The following is a 26,706-nucleotide window of genomic DNA, read 5'->3' on the forward strand; positions in this document are numbered from 1 at the left end:
AGGTGCTCATATTTGTAGAATTTTAGAATCTAGGATACTTAGCATCAGGATTCAGGATGATCCCGCTCAGAAGGTGCTCATATTTGTAAAAATTTAGAATCTAGGATACTTAGCATCAGGATGATCCCGCCCAGAAGGTGCTCATATTTGTAGAATTTTAGAATCTAGGATACTTAGCATCAGGATGATCCCGCTCAGAAGTTAGAAGGTGCTCATATTTGTAAAAATTTAGAATCTAGGAAACTTAGCATCAGGATGATCCCGCTCAGAAGGTGCTCATATTTGTAGAATTTTAGAATCTAGGATACTTAGCATCAGGATTCAGGATGATCCCGCTAAGAAGGTGCTCATATTTGTAGAATTTTAGAATCTAGGACACTTAGCATCAGGATGATCCCGCTCAGAAGTAAGAAGGTTCTCATATTTGTAGAAATTTAGAATCTAGCATACTTAGCATCAGGATGATCCCGCTCAGAAGGTGCTCATATTTGTAGAACTTTAGAATCTAGGATACTTAGCATCAGGATGATCCCGCTCAGAAGGTGCTCATATTTGTAGAATTTTAGAATCTAGGATACTTAGCATCAGGATTCAGGATGATCCCGCTAAGAAGGTGCTCATATTTGTAGAATTTTAGAATCTAGGACACTTAGCATCAGGATGATCCCGCTCAGAAGTAAGAAGGTTCTCATATTTGTAGAAATTTAGAATCTAGCATACTTAGCATCAGGATGATCCCGCTCAGAAGGTGCTCATATTTGTAGAACTTTAGAATCTAGGATACTTAGCATCAGGATGATCCCGCTCAGAAGGTGCTCATATTTGTAGAATTTTAGAATCTAGGATACTTAGCATCAGGATTCAGGATGATCCCGCTCAGAAGGTGCTCATATTTGTAAAAATTTAGAATCTAGGATACTTAGCATCAGGATGATTCCGCCCAGAAGGTGCTCATATTTGTAGAATTTTAGAATCTAGGATACTTAGCATCAGGATGATCCCGCTCAGAAGTTAGAAGGTGCTCATATTTGTAAAAATTTAGAATCTAGGATACTTAGCATCAGGATGATCCCGCTCAGAAGGTGCTCATATTTGTAGAATTTTAGAATCTAGGATACTTAGCATCAGGATTCAGGATGATCCCGCTCAGAAGGTGCTCATATTTGTAGAATTTTAGAATCTAGGACACTTAGCATCAGGATGATCCCGCTCAGAAGTTAGAAGGTGCTCATATTTGTAGAAATTTAGAATCTAGGATACGTAGCATCAGGATGATCCCGCTCAGAAGGTGCTCATATTTGTAGAATTTTAGAATCTAGGATACTTAGCATCAGGATTCAGGATGATCCCGCTCAGAAGGTGCTCATATTTGTAGAATTTTAGAATCTAGGACACTTAGCATCAGGATGATCCCACTCAGAAGTTAGAAGGTGCTCATATTTGTAGAAATTTAGAATCTAGGATACTTAGCATCAGGATGATCCCGCTCAGAAAGTGCTCATATTTTTAGAATTTTAGAATCTAGGACACTTAGCATCAGGATGATCCCGCTCAGAACTCAGAAGGTGCTCATATTTGTAGAACTTTAGAATCTAGGACACTTAGCATCAGGATGATCCCGCTCAGAAGGTGCTCATATTTAAAAAAATTTAGAATCTAGGACATATAGCATCAGGATGATCCCGCTCAGAACTCAGAAGGTGCTCATATTTGTAGAACTTTAGAATCTAGGACACTTAGCATCAGGATGATCCCGCTCAGAAGGTGCTCATATTTGTAGAATTTTAGAATCTAGGATACTTAGCATCAGGAGCAGGACTGAACAAATCCGTATTTTTGTAGAGTTTCTTCACACTCCGTATTTACTAAGCTTCCTGTCATAATGATGCAGTAGATGAGCGAGCTAGGTTCAACGATCACGACCGTGTGTTTAACCCGGTTATTCCGGTCTTCATTATACAAGGCAAAAATACCCCGAATCACTTTCAAGTTCTAATTAGCTCTCAAGTGCCAGTAAGACCTGTTGAGAGGTACGCTGTAAAACTGTTCTACACATCAACAAAATGAAAATACATGAGCTGCAGGCAACACAAAAACACCAGTCAATCGCAACGTTAAAAAGATTATCAAATCCACAGGAACAAGCCCGGTCGCCAGGTAACGTGGCCCTGTGGTTGCCATGCAAAAAGCCTTTTATTACGTAGCTACCATAAAGTGGAGTACACTGAGCTGTATTGTGAAAACATACAAATTTTAAGTTTAAAGTAAAAAATTTTATGTCAACACCCAAGTGTACATATTGAATGGTTAACTATTCGAACTCGTTTTTGATTAGATTAGACTTTCATTTGCGTTCTTGACGGCACGTTCATGTTTAGTTCGGAACTCTCATGTGACGTTAGTCGAACTACAAATTGGGGAGAGAGTGAGGAGGGGCCAGACTGAGCCGGTTTGTTAGCGTCCGGACAGTCCGGGGTGTCAGGGGTGAAGTGTCCGGGATAGTATGTAACCAAGTGTTACCCCCCGTAGCCAGTTGCAGGCACGCTGCCGGGCTGTGATATCAGTTTGTGTACTGTACATTACACAGGACCATCCTGCCTAGTAGACTAACGCACGTGGTTAGCCTAACAAGGTGACACCTCGCAGGAAGACAACCAATGAGCGACCAAAACACCCCCGCCTCCCAACACCCGGGGAGAGGGGGTCTCCGGGCGAGAGAGAGAGGACCCGGAGAGAAGGCGGTCATCAACCAGCAAACTATACACAACAAACACTCCTCGAAATTTGACAAACTACGACACTCCATTTTATACATTTACAATTCACAACTGCATAAGGCATACCTAAAACGTTTGCATAGTGCATTCCGAAAACGCTTCGCTTTATCAGATACCGACTTCTAGGCCTGTTTACACTTAACTGGACTGATTACATTTGCTGCGGGCCTCTCCCGTCAACTACCTCTCCGCCAAATAGGGGACTAGGTCACGGGGCACAAAGGTGGGGGAGGCACCCAAAACACCCCCAAATATACAACAAAACTCGAACTATAATAACCTGCATCTAGCCGGACAGTTAAAATTGGAAATTGTACAGCATCACCACTGAGAAAGGCAAAGGTAATAATAGCTCGTATTTTGCAGTCTGTGTAACGAGCGGGTTGCTGTATTTCGACACTACAATGAAATGTTGACAACAGCAGCTGCTGCTGCACGAGTACTACTGGTACAGCGAAAAAGGTTTCCAGAGAGCTAGCAAAAAGATTTAACAACAATGTTTCTAAAAACATACTCTCTCAGTCTGGCAGTGCAGGGAGGGAGGAAGAACGCACACATCACGAAACACGCAGGATACTGAACAAGGGAGTCAAAGTACAAGCCCTTTATTACAGTATACATTGCTATAGGTGTACTGTCAATAACTTCTTATTCCTAACCTGTTCAAGGTCGGGTCTGCACAACCCTACAAGTTCAATGACAATTCCATATGAATAATACAGCTTCGTGTCGAATCACAGGGAAGCACAACTTGAAGGACATGTTAAAAAGAAGCGATGAGAGGGCACGCGGAGGAAAGTGTTTTATATCGAGTATTTTAATCTCCATTATATATTAACATGGACTGTAAAGAAGGCTAGTGGAAACAAGAGTCACCCCCTCATACGGAGCAACTGTTTTATATCGAGTATTTTAATCTCTATTGTATACATTAAAATCTATATTATAATATGTTAACATTAACTGCAAAGAAGTAGTGGAAACAAAATTCGCCCCCCCCCCTCTCTACATAAGGGACAAGTGTTTTATATTGAGTATTTTAATGATTATAAAGTCAGGCATGTTTATATAAGATTTTAAAGATGATGGAAATAGATCCCGCCCCCAATGCTCACCTAACAGTGATTAAAGAATTCAGCATTATTATTCGATCGAATTTCATTGTGATAGTTAAAAGCAATGATTGACTTATGCAAATTTCAAGTTGCGAGTCAATTATTCTTTGGTGAATCAAACAGTAAATAACGCCCTTGATTTAATATAAGGTTTAAATATTCATATCAGGCAAGTTAGCAAAGCTTTAAAAGTTTGTGGAAATAAAGTTTGCCACTCACCTTATTCAAGGGTTAAAGAATGTTTCATTACCATCTCAATCTCATTATGATAATTCAAGAGCGCCAATTGACTAATATCGATTTTAAAGTTGCTGGAAATTGCTCCGGCGTGCCAAACGGGGGCCAAACTTTGCCCTATATTTCACAAGGATTTAAAAATGTGTTAAGATTGTTTGCATCTCATTATGAACTTTCAAAGGCAATGATTGACTTATACCAATTTTAATGACTTAATCAGTCAGCTATTTTTTTGTGAATAAAGCTGAAAACAGCAAATTTGAATCTCATTATAAAGATTAAAGGGCGCCAATTGACTAACTTCAATTTTGAGGTTACTCTTTGATTAATAAAGCTGTTAACAACACGGTGTTGAACACCTATTATGAAACCAGAATACACTTTAACATGACGTTTGTGAAAGGTTGAAGTCATTCTTACGCAATGGATCGTATGGCCTCGTTGATTCCAATGGCTTAACAGTTAACACTGTACGTGACAGATAACAAAAAGTGATCAGATACAAAAGGTTATAAATATTCACTCAATGCTGAGTCACATTCATACTATATTTTAGGGACTGGTCAGTCAGTCAAGCATTCAAATGAGCCAAACCCCTCCAGACGATTTATAAGTTTTAATATTTTCAACCCTACTATATAACAAACAATTTGAGTTATATGGATCTCTAATGATACCTATGCATGGTAGAGCACAGCAAGGCCGACCACGACAAAGCTACTTGTCTATGTTACTGAAGGAAGTTGGGACAAACTCTAAAAAGGAACTGCGAACCCTGATGCGGGACAGGGATATATGGAGGGGGTTATCTGGCGTAGATCGGACTTAGTTCCGACATAGTAGTAGTAGTAGTAGTCTAATGATAATGATTTCAAGATTTCAAGAAACCATCATACCTGTGAAGTCATTCCCCCACCAAAATGAAATAAAACAATATTTAGATTTGTGAGTTGGTAGACTCTGACTACCTGTTCAAGATTTGTTAATGTGTGATCCTGTAAAGATACAGCATTTGAGTTGATTGTTAACCATGGTCAACTACAAGTTCTGATCAGTGGACGGTACAACGTAACATTGCCAAAAGAGAGAAAGGTACAATGGAACATTCCGAAAAGAGAGAAAGGTACAATGGAACATTCCGAAAAGAGAGAAACGTACAATGGAACATTCCGAAAAGAGTGGACGGTACGACGGAACATTCCAAAAAGGTTAAACAGTACGACGGAACCAAAGATTGGACAGTACGTGAACTGAGTACGACGGAATCACATGACACTCCGTATACAATGGACACACCTTTGAAGTTTTCCTGCGATTAATAAAATAGAATAAGTGTTGAAGGCGGGATTTTAACCACGGTACCCCAAAAAGCTAAAGAATCTGTGTCTCCATAAAAAATAGCGCCATAATATCAACACCTAGCCACTTCAGAGCAAAATCAAAAACCACCAAAAAGTGTCTGGCAACTTGAAAATATGCCGTAAACACTAAACAAGTTGTAGTTGTTCTAAATAACAAAAGTTATATCAAAGTGATGAAAGTGGAAAAACATGAACCTGACAGCCAATTCGCCGTTTTTATTAGGTGATAAGTATTTTTGATGTCAGTGTAGTGCACAACCTACCATATGCCTGTAACTATATGATTACAATAGTACAATATATTCAGGATAACTGAAAGCCAAGCCCTGTCGTGTCTCTCAATTTCATTGGTTTAACTCAGACGCTCCTGCCATATCAACACTTTTCCCGTCTCAGTTCTCTCCTCCGCTTTCTCTCTCTCCGCCCTTGTCTTGCGCTATTCGTGACAAACACTGCAACGACAACATTTTCTCTTCACACTAACGAACTCAAATGACGTGTTTTACCACTTTCAAGTCTAAATATTTGAATTTTGTCTAGTGTTTGTATAGTAGCGAGATCGCTGTCTGTCAAAACTGGTACTGTCCATTCCTCGTACTATATATATACAGGGAGGGAGGTAAGAAGGAAAAACAAGATTTGCACCAAACTTAAACACTGCACAGGTACACTGGTAGACGAAATGTTATTTTCGCCAATTGGGCAATTGGGTCAATGGGGCTCAATTCGATTCATGCAGACTTATGATTGAAAAGGATTTTGTAATTTATTCTTTTTAAAGTTGCCGTTTGTGCATGTGAACATTTTGACGTCTATAATTTCTCTTTGCTTTTAGAGGCTGGCCAAACGGTATATTTAATTTTTCTGAACTTACCAGAGGTTTTAAAAACATTCTTGTCATAGACTTAGAGGGTAAAGATATTTACATAGTAATTTGTTGTTTTTAGCGTTCGAATCAAACTTTTTAAATCATTTTTGGGGTCTCATTGTAGGGCGGCAATGATTCTAGGACCTGTTCCCTCCCTACCTTATATTTCACTTTCACTTCAAGGGCCCTGTCACTCGCCATTAAACCAGTACACTGATTACATGTACCGGTATGAAACAAATCTGAAATCTACAAATCTCTATCCAAGGTCAAGTAAGCGCGTTATAAGTTGTAAAAGAGTGCGTCGTATTATAGCGGAGATCAGTTTAATTCAATCTCACATAGCTGATCACCGATTTACTAAAGAAAGACAGAACTACTTTAACAAAACACACTACGCAGGTGGAAATCAAAATCGGGAACGTTATTATTGATGTTTAATGTAATATTAAGCGTTTTTTCGGTCATTCATTTATGACGCAACCAAAACTTTTAAAAATCATTGATATATGCGGCAAATAAAATGAAATATTATACATGAAGATCGGGTGAAGTCAAAGAATGTTTATAATTGGGATATAGTGAAACATCCAACACGGACCCAGGCTAATCCGGGACCAAATTATTACTGGATCAGTTTAATTCCAAACTCATTTACCCGACACACCAAAACGGAGATAGAAGTCCAACTCTAATTCAAGGGCTACAGCGCTAAACCAGCCATTAACGCTTTAAAGACAGGACGCAGTCATGAATGAAGGGTGAATAGAAAAAAAAAAGAAAAACACTGTAAAAAGCCGGCTTCCCCTCAGCGAGATTTCTTACCAAAGAGAGATTGACAAATAATAGAAAAGCGTTGCAAACATACGGTAAAATAACTAACTATGTTAGTCCGCCGCCAGCAGATTGGTTATTACTGTGTAAATTAAGTGTGTCTTGTTGAGTCGTTTTAAGAGTGCCCAGTCGGCTGGACGACGGAGTGTTTACATCTCCTACCAGTCAGTCACCTTCCCAAATATCACACAAACACGCCACAACAATTATTGGTAAAAGCAACACACATAAACTCGACCCATGATGTTCTTTTTTGATACCAAAAATGTAAAAGGATGTGCTCATACGTGTGGCACGCTCTTCTAATCAAATTAAATGCTTCTCTCTAAATTTTTGACCGACATATTTATTCTATCTGCGACGGGAGAAGATTAATAATCACTCAAATAAATCCTCTCTCCCTCACCTCGCCACATAGCTTTTAATTATGCAACCAAAAACTTCTGAACAGATTTCACCATATTTTATGCCAATTTGGGCATTTTGGAATTTTCAATCTAGTACCAGCTTGTTAATTGAACTTTCCGGGTTCGACTAATGATCTAAATCATCGCACATTGACGCATAAAATTGCCACAATAACTTCATCAGGCGCAGCTCTACCTAACGCGTTCTGGAGAATTTGGGGTATTCTGGTGTTTATTATAATAACAGAATTATAACGAAATCTAAACTAAAATACACACGCTAAACGCACCTAGCTATTTAACACACAAGCAGAAGGTAAGAAAGAGGAATGGGCTGATTGCGAAAGACTGGCAAAAATGGGAAACAAGAGTTAACCGTAGCGGTGTGTTGAACGATGCTGATCATTAATCTTTGCTGGACGTGGGTTGTAGAGAACTGACGTAATGAAGTCAATTTCCTGAATATGTGGCGTGCTGAGAATCGGTACTGCTAACCAGGCGGGTAGTACTACTACACTACTACACTACTACACTACTACACTACTACACTACTACACTACTACACTACTACACTACTACACTACTACACTACTGCACTGCTACACTACTACACTACTACACTACTACACTGCTACACTGCTATACTGCTACACTGCTACACTGCTACACTGCTACACTGCTACACTGCTACACTGCTACACTGCTACACTGCTACACTGCTACACTGCTACACTGCTCACTACTACACTACTACACTACTACACTACTACACTACTACACTACTACACTACTACACTACTACTACTACTACACTACTACACTACTACACTACTACACTACTACACTACTACACTGCTACACTGCTACACTACTACACTACTACACTGCTACACTGCTACACTGCTACACTGCTACACTGCTACACTGCTACACTGCTACACTGCTACACTGCTACACTGCTACACTGCTACACTGCTACACTGCTACCTACACACTACTACACTGCTAACACTGCTACACTGCTACACTGCTACCCTGCTACAGCTACATCTACACTGCTACACTGCTACAGTAACACTATAACTACTACACTACTACACACTACACTACTACACTTACTACATTCTACAACTATCATACTACTACTTACTAGATGCTGATCATTAATCTTTGCTGGACGTGGGTTGTAGAGACGACGTAATAAGTCAATTTCGATATGGGTCTGAGAACGTACTGCTAACCAGGCGTAGTACACTACTAACTACTACACTACTACACTACTACACTACTACACTACTACACTACTACACTACTACACTACTACACTACTACACTGCTACACTGCTACACTACTACACTGCTACACTGCTACACTGCTACACTGCTACACTACTACACTGCTACACTACTACACTACTACACTGCTACACTGCTACTAACTGCTACATCTACTACACTGCTAACACTAGCTAACTGCTACACTACTACACTACTACACTACTACACTACTACACTACTACACTACTACACTACTACACTACTACACTACTACACTACTACACTACTACACTACTACACTACTACACTACTACACTACTACACTACTACACTACTACACTACTACACTACTACACTACTACACTACTACACTACTACACTACTACACTACTACACTACTACACTACTACACTACTACACTACTACACTACTACACTACTACACTACTACACTACTACACTACTACACTACTACACTACTACACTACTACACTACTACACTACTACACTACTACACTACTACACTACTACACTACTACACTACTACACTACTACACTACTACACTACTACACTACTACACTACTACACTACTACACTACTACACTACTACACTACTACACTACTACACTACTACACTACTACACTACTACACTACTACACTACTACACTACTACACTACTACACTACTACACTACTACACTACTACACTACTACACTACTACACTACTACACTACTACACTACTACACTACTACACTACTACACTACTACACTACTACACTACTACACTACTACACTACTACACTACTACACTACTACACTACTACACTACTACACTACTACACTACTACACTACTACACTACTACACTACTACACTACTACACTACTACACTACTACACTACTACACTACTACACTACTACACTACTACACTACTACACTACTACACTACTACACTACTACACTACTACACTACTACACTACTACACTACTACACTACTACACTACTACACTACTACACTACTACACTACTACACTACTACACTACTACACTACTACACTACTACACTACTACACTACTACACTACTACACTACTACACTACTACACTACTACACTACTACACTACTACACTACTACACTACTACACTACTACACTACTACACTACTACACTACTACACTACTACACTACTACACTACTACACTACTACACTACTACACTACTACACTACTACACTACTACACTACTACACTACTACACTACTACACTACTACACTACTACACTACTACACTACTACACTACTACACTACTACACTACTACACTACTACACTACTACACTACTACACTACTACACTACTACACTACTACACTACTACACTACTACACTACTACACTACTACACTACTACACTACTACACTACTACACTACTACACTACTACACTACTACACTACTACACTACTACACTACTACACTACTACACTACTACACTACTACACTACTACACTACTACACTACTACACTACTACACTACTACACTACTACACTACTACACTACTACACTACTACACTACTGCTACACTACTGCTACACTACTGCTACACTACTGCTACACTACTGCTACACTACTGCTACACTACTGCTACACTACTGCTACACTACTGCTACACTACTGCTACACTACTGCTACACTACTGCTACACTACTGCTACACTACTGCTACACTACTGCTACACTACTGCTACACTACTGCTACACTACTGCTACACTACTGCTACACTACTGCTACACTACTGCTACACTACTGCTACACTACTGCTACACTACTGCTACACTACTGCTACACTACTGCTACACTACTGCTACACTACTGCTACACTACTGCTACACTACTGCTACACTACTGCTACACTACTGCTACACTACTGCTACACTACTGCTACACTACTGCTACACTACTGCTACACTACTGCTACACTGCTACACTGCTACACTGCTACACTACTGCTACACTGCTACACTGCTACACTGCTACACTGCTACACTGCTACACTGCTACACTGCTACACTGCTACACTGCTACACTGCTACACTGCTACACTGCTACACTGCTACACTGCTACACTGCTACACTGCTACACTGCTACACTACTACACTGCTACACTGCTACACTGCTACACTGCTACACTGCTACACTGCTACACTGCTACACTGTTACTACACTCCCTTTACACTTAGACTTAGACTACACCCGTACTACACCTTTACTTCATCCTTACTACGCCCTTACTATACAGCTACTTCACCCTTACTACATTTTTACTTCATCCTTACTACACGCCCTCTTACCACCACATTCACACTGACCCTGCCACTTGTCCGGTACTTGTCCGGTACTTGTCCGGTACTGTGTCCGGGACTGTCCGGTACTTGTCCGGTACTTGTCTGGTACTGTGTCCGGGACTGTCCGGTACTTGTCCGGTACCGTGAGCCCACATTTCACCGCATACTCAACATGACGATCTGCTCTAAACCTACTTATGGTTATTAATATACATTTTCCTGTAGTTTCCTGGGTATTTAGGAAGTGGGTTTCGGGGAATTTGGACGGGAATGTGGGTTGGTTCAAGGTGTGTTGGTCTAATCATAGCCGCCTCTTTAATACATATTTGATAAACTTAACATAAGATCGAAATCGGAAGCCGTTTGATTTTCCATAATGACTCATTGTGTGTATAAATAACCATTTTACTATCGCCATTAATTGAGTGCTAAGTGTGGTGGGAGATACCGACCATCTTGACCAGTGCCGGATAGGAGTACATTCTGCAGAAAATAGCTCTTTACCAGGAAGCTGCTGATTTGTTGAATGATAATCAAGGTCCTTCAAGAAGGAGGTTCGCTCAGCAAAAAGCAAATACTTGGCAAGTAGTGGACACATTAAAAACTCGTAATATTTATAGACGTTTAGACAGGTGTATAAGAACGTACAGCAGGGTAAGTAGAATTTACAAAAGCGCTAAACCATATTCAACTTGACAAGCTACACCTAAATATTGTCGTAATACTAATTAACGCCACCGGTAGAATTGATAGCTCTTTACTTGAACCTGAGTAATAATAGTAGTTATACTAGTAAAATACAGCTATATTGCGTGTGTGGTTTAGTAAGGCTCCCAATAATAGTATTATTAATGTGTGTTAAGACATATTGCATTATACAGTCAAGAGTATGAATTAGCTCTGAAATATAAATTTCGCCTAATAGTCGATAACATCAAATTGCACAACTTATTATCGTCGATTTGTGACTCGTTGTGTGGGGTTTGGAATGGGAGTGTGAGTCCGGCACATTTCCCCCAAACCGCACCTGCACTGCTTAGTTGGTGTGAGGTCATACTGGTGTGTTTTATCACGTCATCAAGTTGCGCCCTGCTTCTATAATATTAGTATTGCGTCATCAAGTTGCGCCCTGCTTCTATAATATTAATATTACGTCATCAAGTTGCGCCCTGCTCCTATAATATTAGTATTACGTCATCGAGTTCCGCCCTGCTTCTATAATATTAGTATTACGTCATCAAGTTGCGCCCTGCTTCTATATAATATTAGTATTTTTTTACAAGTAGTCTATTCGTGGCGGATGACATCATTATCTTCTGGCTTTTGTTTAATTTAATTTTCAATTTGCCACACTTATATTCTTATAGACATAGTTAAATCGTTAGGTGAACTTATTGGCTATCTGTCGAAGCAAACTTGTGCTCCAAATGTACACTACCCTACTAAATATGCTCCAATTAGTTTAATTATAGTTTAATGTTCTTCCCAAAAGTGTGCTTCGACTGATAAACAAGTTGCCTGTAGGGCAACGCGACTTTTGTCCGATAGCGAATCTTGTCCAAATCAGGTGATCGAAAAAACGACTGTAGTCTTAATTTGAATTGAACCGAATATGAATATTCAATGGTGAATTGGAAAAATGAACTAAATTGTTACTTGCTAATCGCTACTTCTCTAAGTTCGAATCACAAGATCGTGGCATCCACTATCGCCTCACTTGTAAAGCTCTATCTTGTACACAGAGCTAAAACAAAACCCATGCGTCAACGAAGCGAGAAAGTTATGAGAAAATATACACTAACATAATTGAATTCAGGATCAATGTTGCAGAGTAGAAGAACTAAAGTGATCCAACTACAAAACTGAAATCACTAGCACTAATGAAAGTGGTCAATGACACTGCTGCTGATATTGTTGGGAGCCGAACACTGCCAATATGCGGTCTCGTTCCTTCGTTTGGAAGTAATTCAGGGCAGGGTTCTCCGAGCCTTGGTTACCTGTCGATTGCGATAACTGAACTTCATATTGTCATCCTATATGCAAGGTAAGCTGTGAGGTGATCGGCCGCTTGTTGCAGCTTGTCAGTGTACGATTAGCACTATCTCAGGACAGTAGACACAGCGTCACAAGATAACCAGTAAGCTAGTGAAATAAAACTTTTATCCGAAATTCGGACAACATGAGTCGCCAATTAAGACTCTTGTCCGACAGCGGCTGGTGTCCGAAAGGTACACGTACTGTTATTCTACTGTACTTCGACACGTACCTTAGATCAACACGCACCCTAGTTCGACAAACTCTAAAGTTCAACTCTGTTGAATTGGAATACGCTACCTGGACTTTATAATACTTTGAACTAGTTTTACACGTACTGAAGTTCGACAAGAGAACTGCGATTGGGTGAAAGGGATATTTTGTATTCATAAACATTGATAAAGATACATAGGAGAGTTAGAATTAACCCAAATATCAGGGACACGAATGACTACTCCAGGATTTAAAAAACTAAACTTTCAACACTGAAAACATTCAGATTCTTGCCAAATATATTTCGATTATATTTGTAGTCATCTCCAGTGACATTGAACCTAAAAAATGTTAAAAGGTTAGTGAAACTCAAGCCGTTACAAAATTAAGAATCCGAAAAAGGTAATAAATATAAAAAGATAAAAAAGATAAAGATACATTTTTTAATTTATTTCAGATTTCGATTCAGTTTTTTCATTGACAAATTTTGAGTCAAGTCACATACGAAATTTGATAATTTTTAATAGATACAGATAATATTGTAAAAATAATTGACACTAAATTCAACTAGCAACATCCCACATTTGGTTGATCTTCCAGTCTGTCAGGTCTTGCTCCTTCTTCAGGACATCGATGAAGCGCCAAATAGTAAGATTCCACATCTATGGGGTGAAGAGGTAGAGTCAGTGCCAATCTTTCCGTTTACTCACACTAAGCACTGCTTAGCAGTGTTATAGCCGGAGTTCTTAGCTTAGATGGCAAGTACGTATACGGTACAGGGCTTTAATTACGTACGGTACAGCTACTTTTAAAGGTACGTACTGTACAGGCACTGTAAGGTACCATTTTTTGTCAAATTTTTAGAATCAACTTCTGTGAATTACTTGCAATTTTTGATTAGTATTATCATCATAATTTTTGAGATAGAAGTCGAAAATAAACACAGTGGTTAAAACAATAAAAGATTTAAGAGGAAAATTTGTGTACCGGATCGCTCTTAACCGGTACTACACTACTACAACTTGTAATTATCGTTAAACTCAAAGCTTCATCCTTTTGTTGCAGTATACGAACACCAGCTTTTCAGCTAGCTCAGGTCGCAACCTTAATCTACGCTTGTCCATAATATACTCATAATCTCTAAAATTGGTCTCATAAATTGATTTGTACCTTTCAGCCTACTTTATTAAGTACGTACCGTACAGCTAATTTAAAGGTACGTACCGTACGAACTTCACGTCTTAGGTTCTCAGCAGGAGTAGTAGGTGAGAATAGGGTTTAGTGCTCAGGACAGTGGATAAAGTCTATATAAAAACAAATTAATTTTGGATTCGGGCAAAAGTCGCTGTCAAACAAGAATCACCCATTCATCCAGGCAGATTGGGAATTGTTTTTAATCAGAAAGTTGTTTATATTAACCTTTGTTTTTTATTAACTTTTGTTGTTTTTTATTAACTTTCGTTGTTTTTATTAAATTTTGTTGTTTTTAGCAACCTTAGTTGTTTATAATTAACTTTTTTTGTTTTTTTATTACCAAAAGCGTTTTTTTTGGAGTTTTTTTCTCGAGAACAATCATAGTGATTAAAAATAGCGACTTCAAATTAATACATCGATAAACAATACACAGATAACTAATTTAATCAGATAGCGCAGTAAAATAGGAGTAAAAGCTATAATGCTATGTGTTGAACAAAAAACGGTCCATCCCATCAAATGTGTTTTCTTGTACGGATGACTGAAAGTTCAAGTACTGAAAGTTCAATCCTCACACACGGAACAATTAATCTGCTTTGTCAGGAAAGCTATACAGTTCTAAGGACATCACAAATTGCTATGAATTAAGTATTAGTCAAAGCTTTCCAAAATAAAAAGCTCTACTCACCAATGATGCTATTCAACAGAGAAAAGTTTCTAAAGTAATTCTATAAATATTCTAATATAGGAAACGTGCTACATTTTGATTATGAGTAAAAATGTCTGCCACAAATCTTGACTGAGCCTGCACAAAATATTCATTAATCCTTAAGATAACATAAAATATATATACACATTTTATGTACAACGGAACAAATATCGTGTCTCTCAGTGGTCCTCCAAGACAGCGTTGAAATGGCACCTGGTAGTACCCTGAGTAACAGCGCATGAGCTCTCCGTCCCATTCATCACCACACTAGCTGGTCCCATGGAGCTGCTCAGTCCGGGGGACTTGTGAGGGGTGTGGTGGGGCAGACCCAGACACCGCTGGATCTTTATCAGGTACACCGCTCGGAAGTTCTTGTTCAGCAGCCCGTAGAGGATGGGGTTGATGCTGGAGTTGGCGATTAGGAGCCAGATCACTGAGAAGGCTAACTTCTGGCTTTTTGGTATGTTGACATTTGCACTCAGTAGGATACCAATGAGGAACACTGGGAATACACACACCTGGAGAGAGAGTGTGTTAGTTTAGTTGCAGTTAGTCACGTGACAAGTGCAGTTAGTCACGTGACACGTGCAGTTAGTCACGTGACACGTGCAGTTAGTCACGTGACACGTGCAGTTAGTCACGTGACATTTGCACTCAGTAGGATACCAATGAGGAACACTGGGAATACACACACCTGGAGAGAGAGTGTGTTAGTTTAGTTGCAGTTAGTCACGTGACACGTGCAGTTAGTCACGTGACACGTGCAGTTAGTCACGTGACACGTGCAGTTAGTCACGTGACACGTGCAGTTAGTCACGTGACATTTGCACTCAGTAGGATACCAATGAGGAACACTGGGAATACACACACCTGGAGAGAGAGTGTGTTAGTTTAGTTGCAGTTAGTCACGTGACACGTGCAGTTAGTCAAGTGACACGTGCAGTTAGTCACGTGACACGTGCAGTTAGTCACGTGACACGTGCAGTTAGTCACGTGACACGTGCAGTTAGTCACGTGACACGTGCAGTTAGTCAAGTGACAAGTGCAGTTAGTCACGTGACACGTGCAGTTAGTTACGTGACAAGTGCAGTTAGTCACGTGACACGTGCACTCAGTAGGATACCAATGAGGAACACTGGGAATACACACACCTGGAGAGAGGACACTTTTTAAGAAACTTTCTCTAGATGTTTATTGTATTTCCTATTTTATGTCAAGTTATGGATGCAGATTGTGGCGGAGAGGTGAATCATGTTTTTTACACGCCACAACAATTTACCTATCAGCTTCCACTATTTACTAATCAAACCCCAGAATAACTGTCACGTGTCAACAGCAAATGCCTCACTTCTCCATTAGAATCCATATCTATTACTTTTTGTAATACCTAGTTATGTGTGTGGTGAGAATAGCGAATTACTATTAGTAGTTAAAAGTTTTGTTAAATATTTATAATGTTATGACAATGTCAGATATGCACTATGTTGCTTGTTATAACTTAATATTTCTATAACGTTAGTCAGTACTTTAGTACTCATTACTGTTAGATAAAAGTTCTAAACAATGCATATCGATAGTTAAAAAACAACGCCCAAGTCTAATGTTTCGCTAAAACAAATAAATTGATAGTCTGTACTTATATCTTAACATATAAAAGTCTGTACTTATATTATAATAAAATGTAATAAAATAAATGCGAAATGGCAGAAATAATATACACTTACTGCGAATATGATGATGATAAGGAGTATAATCTTGGCTGTCCTCAAATTTCCTCGGTGTCTCTTGGACTTTGTCAAGGCTCCGGATCCTCCCATCGAGCTCTTGAGAATGAAGTAATAAGTGGGGAATATGATGAGGATGGGAATTGGAAAAGTAGCTGAAACGTAGAACTTGAAGTAGGAGGAACCAAGTCCGCTTGCACAGGTGTAGGATGCTTCAGAGAAACTGTACTCGCTCCACCCAAAGAAAGGAGGGATTGATACGCTCACACTCCAAACCTTTAAATAATTTCATCATTCAGTTCATTAAGAAGGTTTGAATTTGCTCTATTTTCTTTGATCAGAAGCATGATAAAAGTTGTATATTCTACCTGCAGCCATTGCTAGGTTTTCAGAGCCGAGTGGTTAAGATTTCACTTACCCAGATGGCGATGATGCAGGCCCAGCACCTCTTCCTTGTCATGATGTCTGGATACTTCACAGCATGGCACACCAGGAAATATCTATCAACACTGCAAGATCACTGTTATCTAAATCTTACATCTTACAGTTAAACAGTTAGTCACGTGATACGTGCAGTTAGTCACGTGGCACGTGCAATTAGTCACGTGGCACGTGCAATTAGTCACGTGACACGTGCAATTAGTCACGTGGCACGTGTAGTTAGTCATGTGACACGTGTAGTTAGTCACGTGACACATGCAAGAACTCAGTTCCAGTTTGCAACTTCAATATTTAACAATTGCCACGTGGTTATACTGATGGTTTATAAAACACGAGAAAGTGATATTTGTCATGCTGATAAAAGACTGGTAATTTTTCCATCCTATAGCCCCCCCCCCCCATTCTATACCCCCTCCTCCTCCGTACGCCACTTCACTACTACCTATTATGTACTTATGTAGGAATTACTCCCTAGACCCTCTATGCTAGCTTATGTGATCTGTTAAAGATCCCCTCAAACACTAACCTGGTCATGCCGAGGGTGACCATCCCAGCGCATATGGTCATCTGATCGATAAACCCTCCTAACTGACACATGGCATCTCCCAGTATCCACCGTCCTTTGAAAGCGATGGCGATGAAGCCCATCGGCATGGTGTACAGACCCGTCATGAGATTAGCAAACGCCAAACTGAAATAATTTGATTTTTGTTATGCTTCCAGGTGTTTGATCCAGCTGTAAAATATTTATATTACAATAAATCATGGTCTTGGGGGAAATTATTATAAAAATACTTTAAAGGAAGATATGAAAATACAAAGAATTAACTAATTAACAAACCTAATATAATTAACAAACCTGCCGATGAAGAGATTTGAAGTAGTCCTGAGTTTGGGCTGAGTGTACATTGCAAAGAGGAGGGCTATGTTTCCAAAGACAGCCAGGATTATGAGAACTGATATCAAGAAAAGTACCAGCACCTGGCCTGCCAGACTGAGGAACGCTGACTCTTCGCTGCTCCCCATGTTTACCTATAAAATAGAGTTTTGCTTTGGTTTATTTACAGAAGCTGAAGAAACTCATGATATTTTCTAGAATTCTGGGTCAAAATTTGGTACCTATGTATATAATTGTGGTGATGTACGGCATAAAATATACTTTTATTTCCAGAGAAAGTTTCTAGTTAAACGATAACATCAAAGTGTTAAACATATGATCTTCAAAAATTGCTATGCTACCAGATTTACAAATTCAACATATTTATGTGACCAAAATTATGTCCATAAATCGCATAATTTTAACGTCAAACTAATTATGAGATCCTTAAAACTTGACGCCAGATATTGGGTTATTAAATCTTCGGCTCCTTCCCTTGGCTACGCCCCTACAAAAAAAAACAGGATCATTTAAACAATTGTCTATGCAATTGTCGACTAGAACTAGAACACAATGACAACTCCAACACCAAGCGAAGGTTACTGCCGTCCCCAATCATGGGAAGATAACTGAATACAGATGGCCGGTAACCGGTCTAATAAGAAAAGGAGAAAGTGGTGGGCTCTATGATTTAGTGGGAGTGACAGCCAGCTGGTGGGTACTAGTCAGCTGCCGGCCTGTTAGTTCCACGTTTCAATGAAACTAACCGTGGTATCAAGCTACTAGGACCAGACCACCAGACCATCATTATAGCTCTTATATATTAAAGTCACTATTGTGACGGTACATTAGAACTAGACAGAAACAAAGTGTGAACGGCCTGAACGGAACCCCTCGGTTTCTGCAGTTCCTTGTTTAACACTGCCGTACAGCAAGGACATCCACCGGGTTCTCCAAGGATGGGCACATAGCTCACTCCACACTATGCTCTGTCAATGAAGCATAATTTATGCCGCATAATCTAATAAATTAATAGTATCAGTTGGAGGAGGTGCTTACAATAATAACCACTTGCGAAGTGCCAATTTAACAAGCTTATTAATCACATTTAATGACCTATCCAGTAGTGGCTGTGACATGATTGCATTGATTTCATCTGACGTTCAAGATATTAAAAATACTTTTCTCGTCATAATATTATAGTATTATGCATGCTCGCATGATGCAATAACATTTCTTCCAGAATGATACAGATCAAACGTACTCAACTTCAGATTTGATAATGACAATACTGTTGTAATATTTCTGTCGAAACAATTTGATTCAATAAACCGTTGAAGAGGTTGAAACTGACAATGTCAAACAATTGCTCGAAAGATCGGGCAGGCACTTTATTTTTGCAGAGAGTATTTATAAATTATTCACGACAACCACACGGTGGACACATCATTCTTATCTCTATAAAAGCAAAGCTCATAAGAATCTAACATCTTTGAGGAAGAAACTCATGAGATTGAGATGAGATTGCTACGAAGTACAACACTTAACCTCCTGACTCCTCACTGAATACTTTAATCTATTTAGTCCTCAAGATCGCGACCCACGAGCACAAATCTTTCACAGAAAGTTAAACAAAAACAACTTTATCACAAACACAACCACATCCCGCTCCAGCACTTCATATTGCTCTTCATGTGACTCGTTCAAACGCCTCTTCACTGGACCAGACCGACAATCCAATCTGGTCCATTTGTACGACTTGATTAATTTAAAATCTTCGTAAACCACAACAGGCCGAATCATAAGAAAACTAATTTAGTCGATAAAAACACGTCATATACGTGCTTTGTGGGCAAATCACTGCACATATTATTTCCTGTGAATAAAAAGCCTCTACAAAATGTATGAAAGAAATGCAGAGAAAGAACTTTAAAGTGCTGCCTGCATTATATAAGCATTAATCCAGTGTCCCGGCGAAGGGCGGATAATGGGACATTAAAATGTGGTTTGTGTAATAGTTTCGGTCTGTCCAGGTATGATTAATCAGTCCTTGCTCCCGAAAGCCTTTCAGTCAATCCCCGGACCTGCTTCTCAAAAAGTCTATTGTCCGAAAGTATAAGCACACCATGTAGACTGTGGAGGGACGTGTGCAAACTTAATACCGGGCACTATTACTTTTCATTGAAAAGCAATGGTGCCCGGCCTCTCTTGCTTTTCAAGCCAGGCTTCCTCTCGTCATGAGGACGGAAACTTTAGGGCTAGAAAACTTGAGAATGTAAACTGCAAAGTAGCAATCGCAGGAAATACTAGGACCACATTTTGAGGGGGTTTTAATTCCGGAACCCTTAACGTACCTATAACAAGTCTGTTAAACAAACCAATAAAATTAGTTTTGTCCACCTTCAAATGAAATCTCCTGGTGAAAAAATAATTAGGGTGTTTGTACTTTGTCCTTTTAAATCAGACAAAAATTGCTGCAATTTATGAGTCAAAACGCTATTTCCGTGAACGGAAAAATTCATGACAAATTCAATAGCTTTCAACACAAATCAACGAATGACTAAGAGTAGAACCTTGACACTGTGTTAGTCAAGTCTGTGTTGATTAATTTATTGCGATAATCTAACTAACTTTGTGAGCAGATGTGTTTTTAAAATAACACATCTGCTCATAAAGTTAGTTAGATAATTGCAGTAAATGAATCAACATTATAATGCGATCATATTCGTAATTCATGTACTTTCTCGGATTTAATCATGCTAAAAGATTCTTCTTTTAATGTTCGAAGTTTGAACAATTCAAATTGTGAGGTTCTAAAGATCTTAGAAGGTCTATATCTGTAGTACATAGGGATGAGACAAGAAAAAAACTGTTCAAGTTTTGAGGGTTTATCAGTACGAATGCGCTTTGCATTCGGTTGCTTATCAATATCATACGAGTCATCGTTTCAATGATATCAAAAACTGCAGGTTATATAAAGGTTATATAGGTTATAAAGGTTATAAAGGCCAACTGATAAAGATTTGATGATCGAACAGGGTCTCGACCACATGTTATAAGGCTATTTGATCAGCTGTATAATAACAAGTGTCTGGGGTAACGATCGTAAAAGCTGGCCAATATGATAAGATTACGTGATTGAGCGTGATTCTGGAGTGGTCTCAAATAATATCTCTTGCTGTAGTCTGTAGTGTTATAACATTATTATAACTTTATAAGCATATTTTGCATAGAGTCGCCACCTAATTTCTGTACAACTGCTCAATGCTCTTTAAGTAATCATTGCATTCATAGTGGATGGAGGACAAGATTATCTTAGATGAGTATAGTCATAGATATTAGATAGGGCCCAATAAGACGGCAGTTTAATTAATGCTCAATGAATTGCATTGCTAAAGTCTTTATATTAATAGGGCAAGAGCAAAACACAAAGTTGAATATAAAGTTGGGAGTTAGGACTTTAGGACCAGTATTTGGACTCAAATTGTACTTTTATTTTTAATCTTTCAGACGTTTTTTTTGGTTTACAAAAATTGAATTGATTAAAACTCCTAGAAGCGCAATAAATTTGATAAAATGCCCTCTTCCTGTTTATTTTAGCCGTATACTTAAATCCAAGTTGGATCTCAGTTAAGATACGAAGAACTAATTTGTATGTGTCAAGACAATATTCAATAAAATCAAATCACTCTTATAACCTTGTGTGGGTCGTCATTACCGTCCTCACATAATCATACCCTACTCCTTGATGTAATAAAAAAAATTGTTTGGTTACCGTTAATGGATTGTATTCGCCCAAACTGCCATTTGATGTATAAAATCAATTAGATAGTAAACAAATCAGTCGTTTTACTCGAAAGAGAAGCCATACACCAAGCTCTAACAGGTCTAATTTGTAACACGTACACGGCACAATTTGTACATGCGCTAAAATGCGTTAAAATGCACTGATATGCAAAATTACAGCTTTACTGTTCATTATAGCAGATGCTTATTTAGAGACGTAATATAATAAACCACATATTGTAGCTTGATATCAATCGTTTTCAATCTACAAGTATTCATCAGTAATATTTGTTGGTAAAATGTCGCACTGGTCACGAAGTTGATTATGTAAACCACAAAAAAAAGTAGTTATATTTATAGTTACATTAGTGATCACATATTAAATAAGCCAGCATGATCCTTTACCCAATTAGTCATTTCGAAATGTGCCACAATTCGAAATGAACGACATCTCCGAATGGACCACAATTCAAATCAGAAAGTACTTAAACCGTTTTGATTTAACTAATTTTTCACAGCGACCCTTACGTAAGAGTCATGATGTGCTAGTGTCACGTCAGAAACAGCTCATACACTAAAAGTAAGTGAGTATCCTATAATTGTAAATATCTCGTTATTAGAAATAAAGTCATAAATTACATAACCAAGTAATTAATTACCTACATAATTAGGTAATTCGCAGTTCATAAGGCACCTTTTGTGCAGTATTGTTAATTGCGTAATAATAATTGCTGCGTGTGCTGCTGAGGTCTGCTTAGATGATATCGTAAGAGGTCAGTTAACTAATTAATTTGTAATGACGTTAATTATATAATGACTGTAATTAAAGAAGGTAATGGCTTGTTCTCCCACCTGTAATTATAATTAATGACACAATGTTTTTACGCAGGAATAAGCTCACAACCGCTGACTTGACAACTGATGTAACTTTATAAACGTCGGTGTTAACAGCTATGTGTGTATGTTTATGATAGGAGTGACAATTAACTGGTTATAATTGGGACGACAATGAACTGACAATTAAAGTGTTAATTAATCATCATCTTACCTGAAGGATTGGAATTTTATAGCTGACACATGACAAGGTTGTATTATAAGATAAGCAACTTCTTGCGTCCTGCAAGCAGCTGTGATCAGGGCTCAGAATCACAGAATGTAAAAAAATCAATTTATAGTGCGTTAGATTAAACCTTAGCCTACTTGGTCAGGTTTAGTAATTGTGCGAGCGATGGAATAATCAGCAGTCAGAAAAAAGATTTAAAGCGCTTTTAGATTTAACCTTGGTAAGGGATCTCAGGCTAAGTAACTTAAAAACCGATCGAATTATATAATATATGTCGGAAAGAGGAACTGGCGCCGTCCAGTAAATTAAAGCTCTGCCTATTCGGCTTTAAGTTTAAGTCACTTTAGGCACTGGATTTAAAGAGACAGATGACCTAATTATAATTTCACCTAGTCTCCAGCCAATTAAGCCTTCAGACATCGGAGGACACTCCAAGTTTGAGTTGACTCTGTCCAATCAGGAAGGAAGATTAAACCGTTGGTTTGCTGCTGACGCGTAAGATAGTGCAGCTTGAGGGATTCGCGCCCCTAAACTTGAAACCAACGAAATTACCACATAAATTTGTTGTTAAACTTCTGTTATTCTTCATATGCGCATAAATAACAATATCATTTAATAATAATAATAAGCGCTATAAAGTACAGCTAAATCGTTATTATCGTACAGCCAGGGACCTTTAGGAGATGTCGGTCTTGTGGTTAACTGAACGTCTAAGTTGGGCCATTTTGTTCTCGTGTCATTTTAGTGGCACGTCTTCCTGACCGTGTAGCTCTAGCTACAGATCCTTCCTGCTCATATCGCTTCACAATCCGGTAGATAGTAGTCTTAGTCATACGTTGTGCTATAAAATTATGGCTGTGAAGCTTCGCCAGTCGTCACGTTGGCTTTTCCAAATTTCAATAAACTGTACAAGCCGCTTCAGTGGCTACTGTGAGAAATAAATTTATCTGTGCCTACTGCAAGAGGCTTCTGAGTGTTTAACATTGACTATTTTTGTTCAAAATTGTCCAAATTTTAACACTGTTTCATTAATTTTGACCACAAATGAATTGATCGACCCGATAAAAGGATTTGAAAAAAGTTCATTTTTTTCATTACCCGTTAAAGGAGGTGTTACATATTTAAAATAAAACCAATTTATTGGAATCTTGATTCTTGAGGAAGTTCATCGATAGCGATAGAATTTAATTTTGATGCCGAGGTGTCTTTATAAGGCTTTATAAGTAATTCATTTTGATTGATGACGTTAAATCAAAGCTCAGAACCACTGACACTTGTCAAACTTAATTTGATTTACCTCGTAACCAATGTTCAAATAGATATCGGCTACAACTCAATGTCAGAAATATTATATGCATATTTAAACATAATGTCTTGCCAATATCAAGCAATTAAATTAGCAACCGCGTGTTAAGGAAAATCAGGGCAACTTATAAAGGTCTCTCAGTATGGAAAATGTTAGTAAACTAAATTGCAGTCGAAAGCTAATGAACGCAATATTTTGTATTTGCTCCTTTCCTATTTTATTTCATTACCAGAACAACACACACAGTTATAATTTATAATCAAACGATTTTTAGGAAGTAAAACCATGGTAACAGTAATACCTGAGTAGAAATAACTATGAATATGAGCCATAAGCTGAGATATTGTAAAACGGTATGTTAATACTAATAGTCTCGGCCAAATCCTCTTTATAGGTGCCAGACTGATATCCTGCAATAATTTGAACCACTTTCTCCGCTCCCAACTTTAATTTTTTGAAAGATATACTATAATCTGGATATTTCGATTGTAAATTCCACATTTCATTAATTGTTGTTAAAATTTATATTTTACGGTGCGTTGACTTTGATATTTCAAAGTTTGTTTGATCAAGAGATTTCAGCAGTAATTTGACTAATTTAGAAGGAAATTTTAACTACTAAAAGAGAAAGCTCATGAGGCAACTAATTTTATTTCCGCATTATTTGTCCTCACGAAATTGAAGCAGAAAACAAGGTTAATCGTTTGCTTAAACACTTTGTCCCCTGAATCTCTATTAATATCAAGATCTTGGACGCTACCAGTGGCGTAACAAAGGGCCAGCACGCCCAGCAGACCCCGCTATGGTAACGTTACGCCACTGCAGACAGTACAAATAATAAACTGCCAGTGCCATCACTGATCTGCCATCAATAATATATCATAAACATAAATATGTTCATTATGAGATCACTTATCGGTCTGTTAAACATGTGACAACAAGTTATCAATGCTTTATCATAAGCTAAGCTGAGGACATTATGATATAATGCACTTTCATTTGTCATTATTGATAAGAGTTGATGATAGTGGAGCTATGACAATGGATTTAGTACAGCTGTATTGGTAAATGGTACGTGCTTCTTGGACAACTGATCGTGCATATTAAAGATATAGACTATATAGCACGGGGCATGCGGGATATTGTAAAGTTGTACCTAATTTACTGGGCCGCGCTCAGCCTGTCATTCCGCCGAATCTCTATTCGAACATAATAGCCTGAGGTCCTCAGGTAATACCTAATGTGCTTTATTACAAGTTATAACGGAGGCTCTTAAGCTAGTAATTGGTGAACCTTTCAGTAGAGTATCAGCTCCATCTGTGGAGTGGGGTCGTGGTGACATGACCACTTAGCGTGACGGGGTTAGATATGTGGCATAACTTATACATGATAATATTTGTAATCATATTAAGTTTTCATATTATTGTGTAGATTTGGAAACAAAATATACTTTGTTAAAAGTTCATACCGGATGAGCAGATCAGATGAGAGAAAATTGTCCTGCCAGAGCTTTCTGTCCGGTTTAGTTCATTTCATTATCCTGGAATAGTGAAATAATCAATAAATTGTGTGACTTAGAAAGAACAATCCTTTTTTAAATTTAAAAGTAAGTAATTCACATAAATTTTAGTGTTCCTCACATTTTTTAGATTTGAATGTTTACTTATCTTAAAATGATTACAAAATCAGGAAAACGATGATATATTTTATAAAATAAGTTATAATCATTATGATAAATAAATTAACATTAAAGATATCAAAACCATTAAAAGCATTAAAAGCACAGCGAATTAAACAAATGAACAAAGCAAACCCGAATAAAAGTTAAAAACTCAAAAACATATTAACTCAAAATATACTAATAGCAATAAAGAACAAATATAGCAAAGTTGAAAGTTCCTCCTCAATAACAACATAACCTACAAACCTAAACCCTCATTTTTAGTCCAAACTTAACCTCAAACTAAACCGAACTGAACCTCGGGATAAACAGAAATCTGGGACATGAAGTCGACTAGTTACAGGACCAGCAGCAACAATAAATATAGCAGCACAAAGCAAAATGTTTAATTATATGAAATGAAATTAACAACATAAAAATAAATATAATTAAATTTAGCCAGTTAAAAAGCATGGT

General features: G+C 38.2%; 1 protein-coding gene across 1 annotated transcript; it reads right to left on the reverse strand.

Moving 5' to 3' along the window:
• Positions 1-15,099: 15,099 nt before the first annotated feature.
• LOC134826851 (probable G-protein coupled receptor No18) lies at positions 15,100-18,563 on the reverse strand. Its single transcript, XM_063839355.1, has 5 exons — positions 18,397-18,563; positions 18,064-18,228; positions 17,515-17,605; positions 17,097-17,372; positions 15,100-15,890 (listed from the first exon to the last, which is right to left on the reverse strand). Exons 1-5 carry the CDS (start codon positions 18,561-18,563, stop codon positions 15,552-15,554), a joined length of 1,038 nt encoding a protein of 345 aa, XP_063695425.1. The 3' UTR covers positions 15,100-15,551.
• Between the last annotated feature and the right edge of the window lie 8,143 nt (positions 18,564-26,706).

This window comes from Bolinopsis microptera, chromosome 2 (genome assembly GCF_026151205.1).
Source record: "Bolinopsis microptera isolate Bmic1 chromosome 2, MBARI_Bmic_1.0, whole genome shotgun sequence".
Lineage (NCBI taxonomy): Eukaryota > Metazoa > Ctenophora > Tentaculata > Lobata > Bolinopsidae > Bolinopsis > Bolinopsis microptera.

What these genes read in the sequence shown, in the direction of transcription:
- LOC134826851 (XM_063839355.1), bottom strand. Translation starts at nt 18,563, where the DNA reads ATGGGGAGCAGCGAAGAGTCAGCGTTCCTCAGTCTGGCAGGCCAGGTG. An exon ending in TCAAATCTCTTCATCGGCAG is followed by an intron (nt 18,229 to 18,396) that starts GTTTGTTAATTA and finishes AAATTATTTCAG; the next exon opens with TTTGGCGTTTGCTAATCTCA. An exon ending in CCTGCATCATCGCCATCTGG is followed by an intron (nt 17,373 to 17,514) that starts GTAAGTGAAATC and finishes AATTATTTAAAG; the next exon opens with GTTTGGAGTGTGAGCGTATC.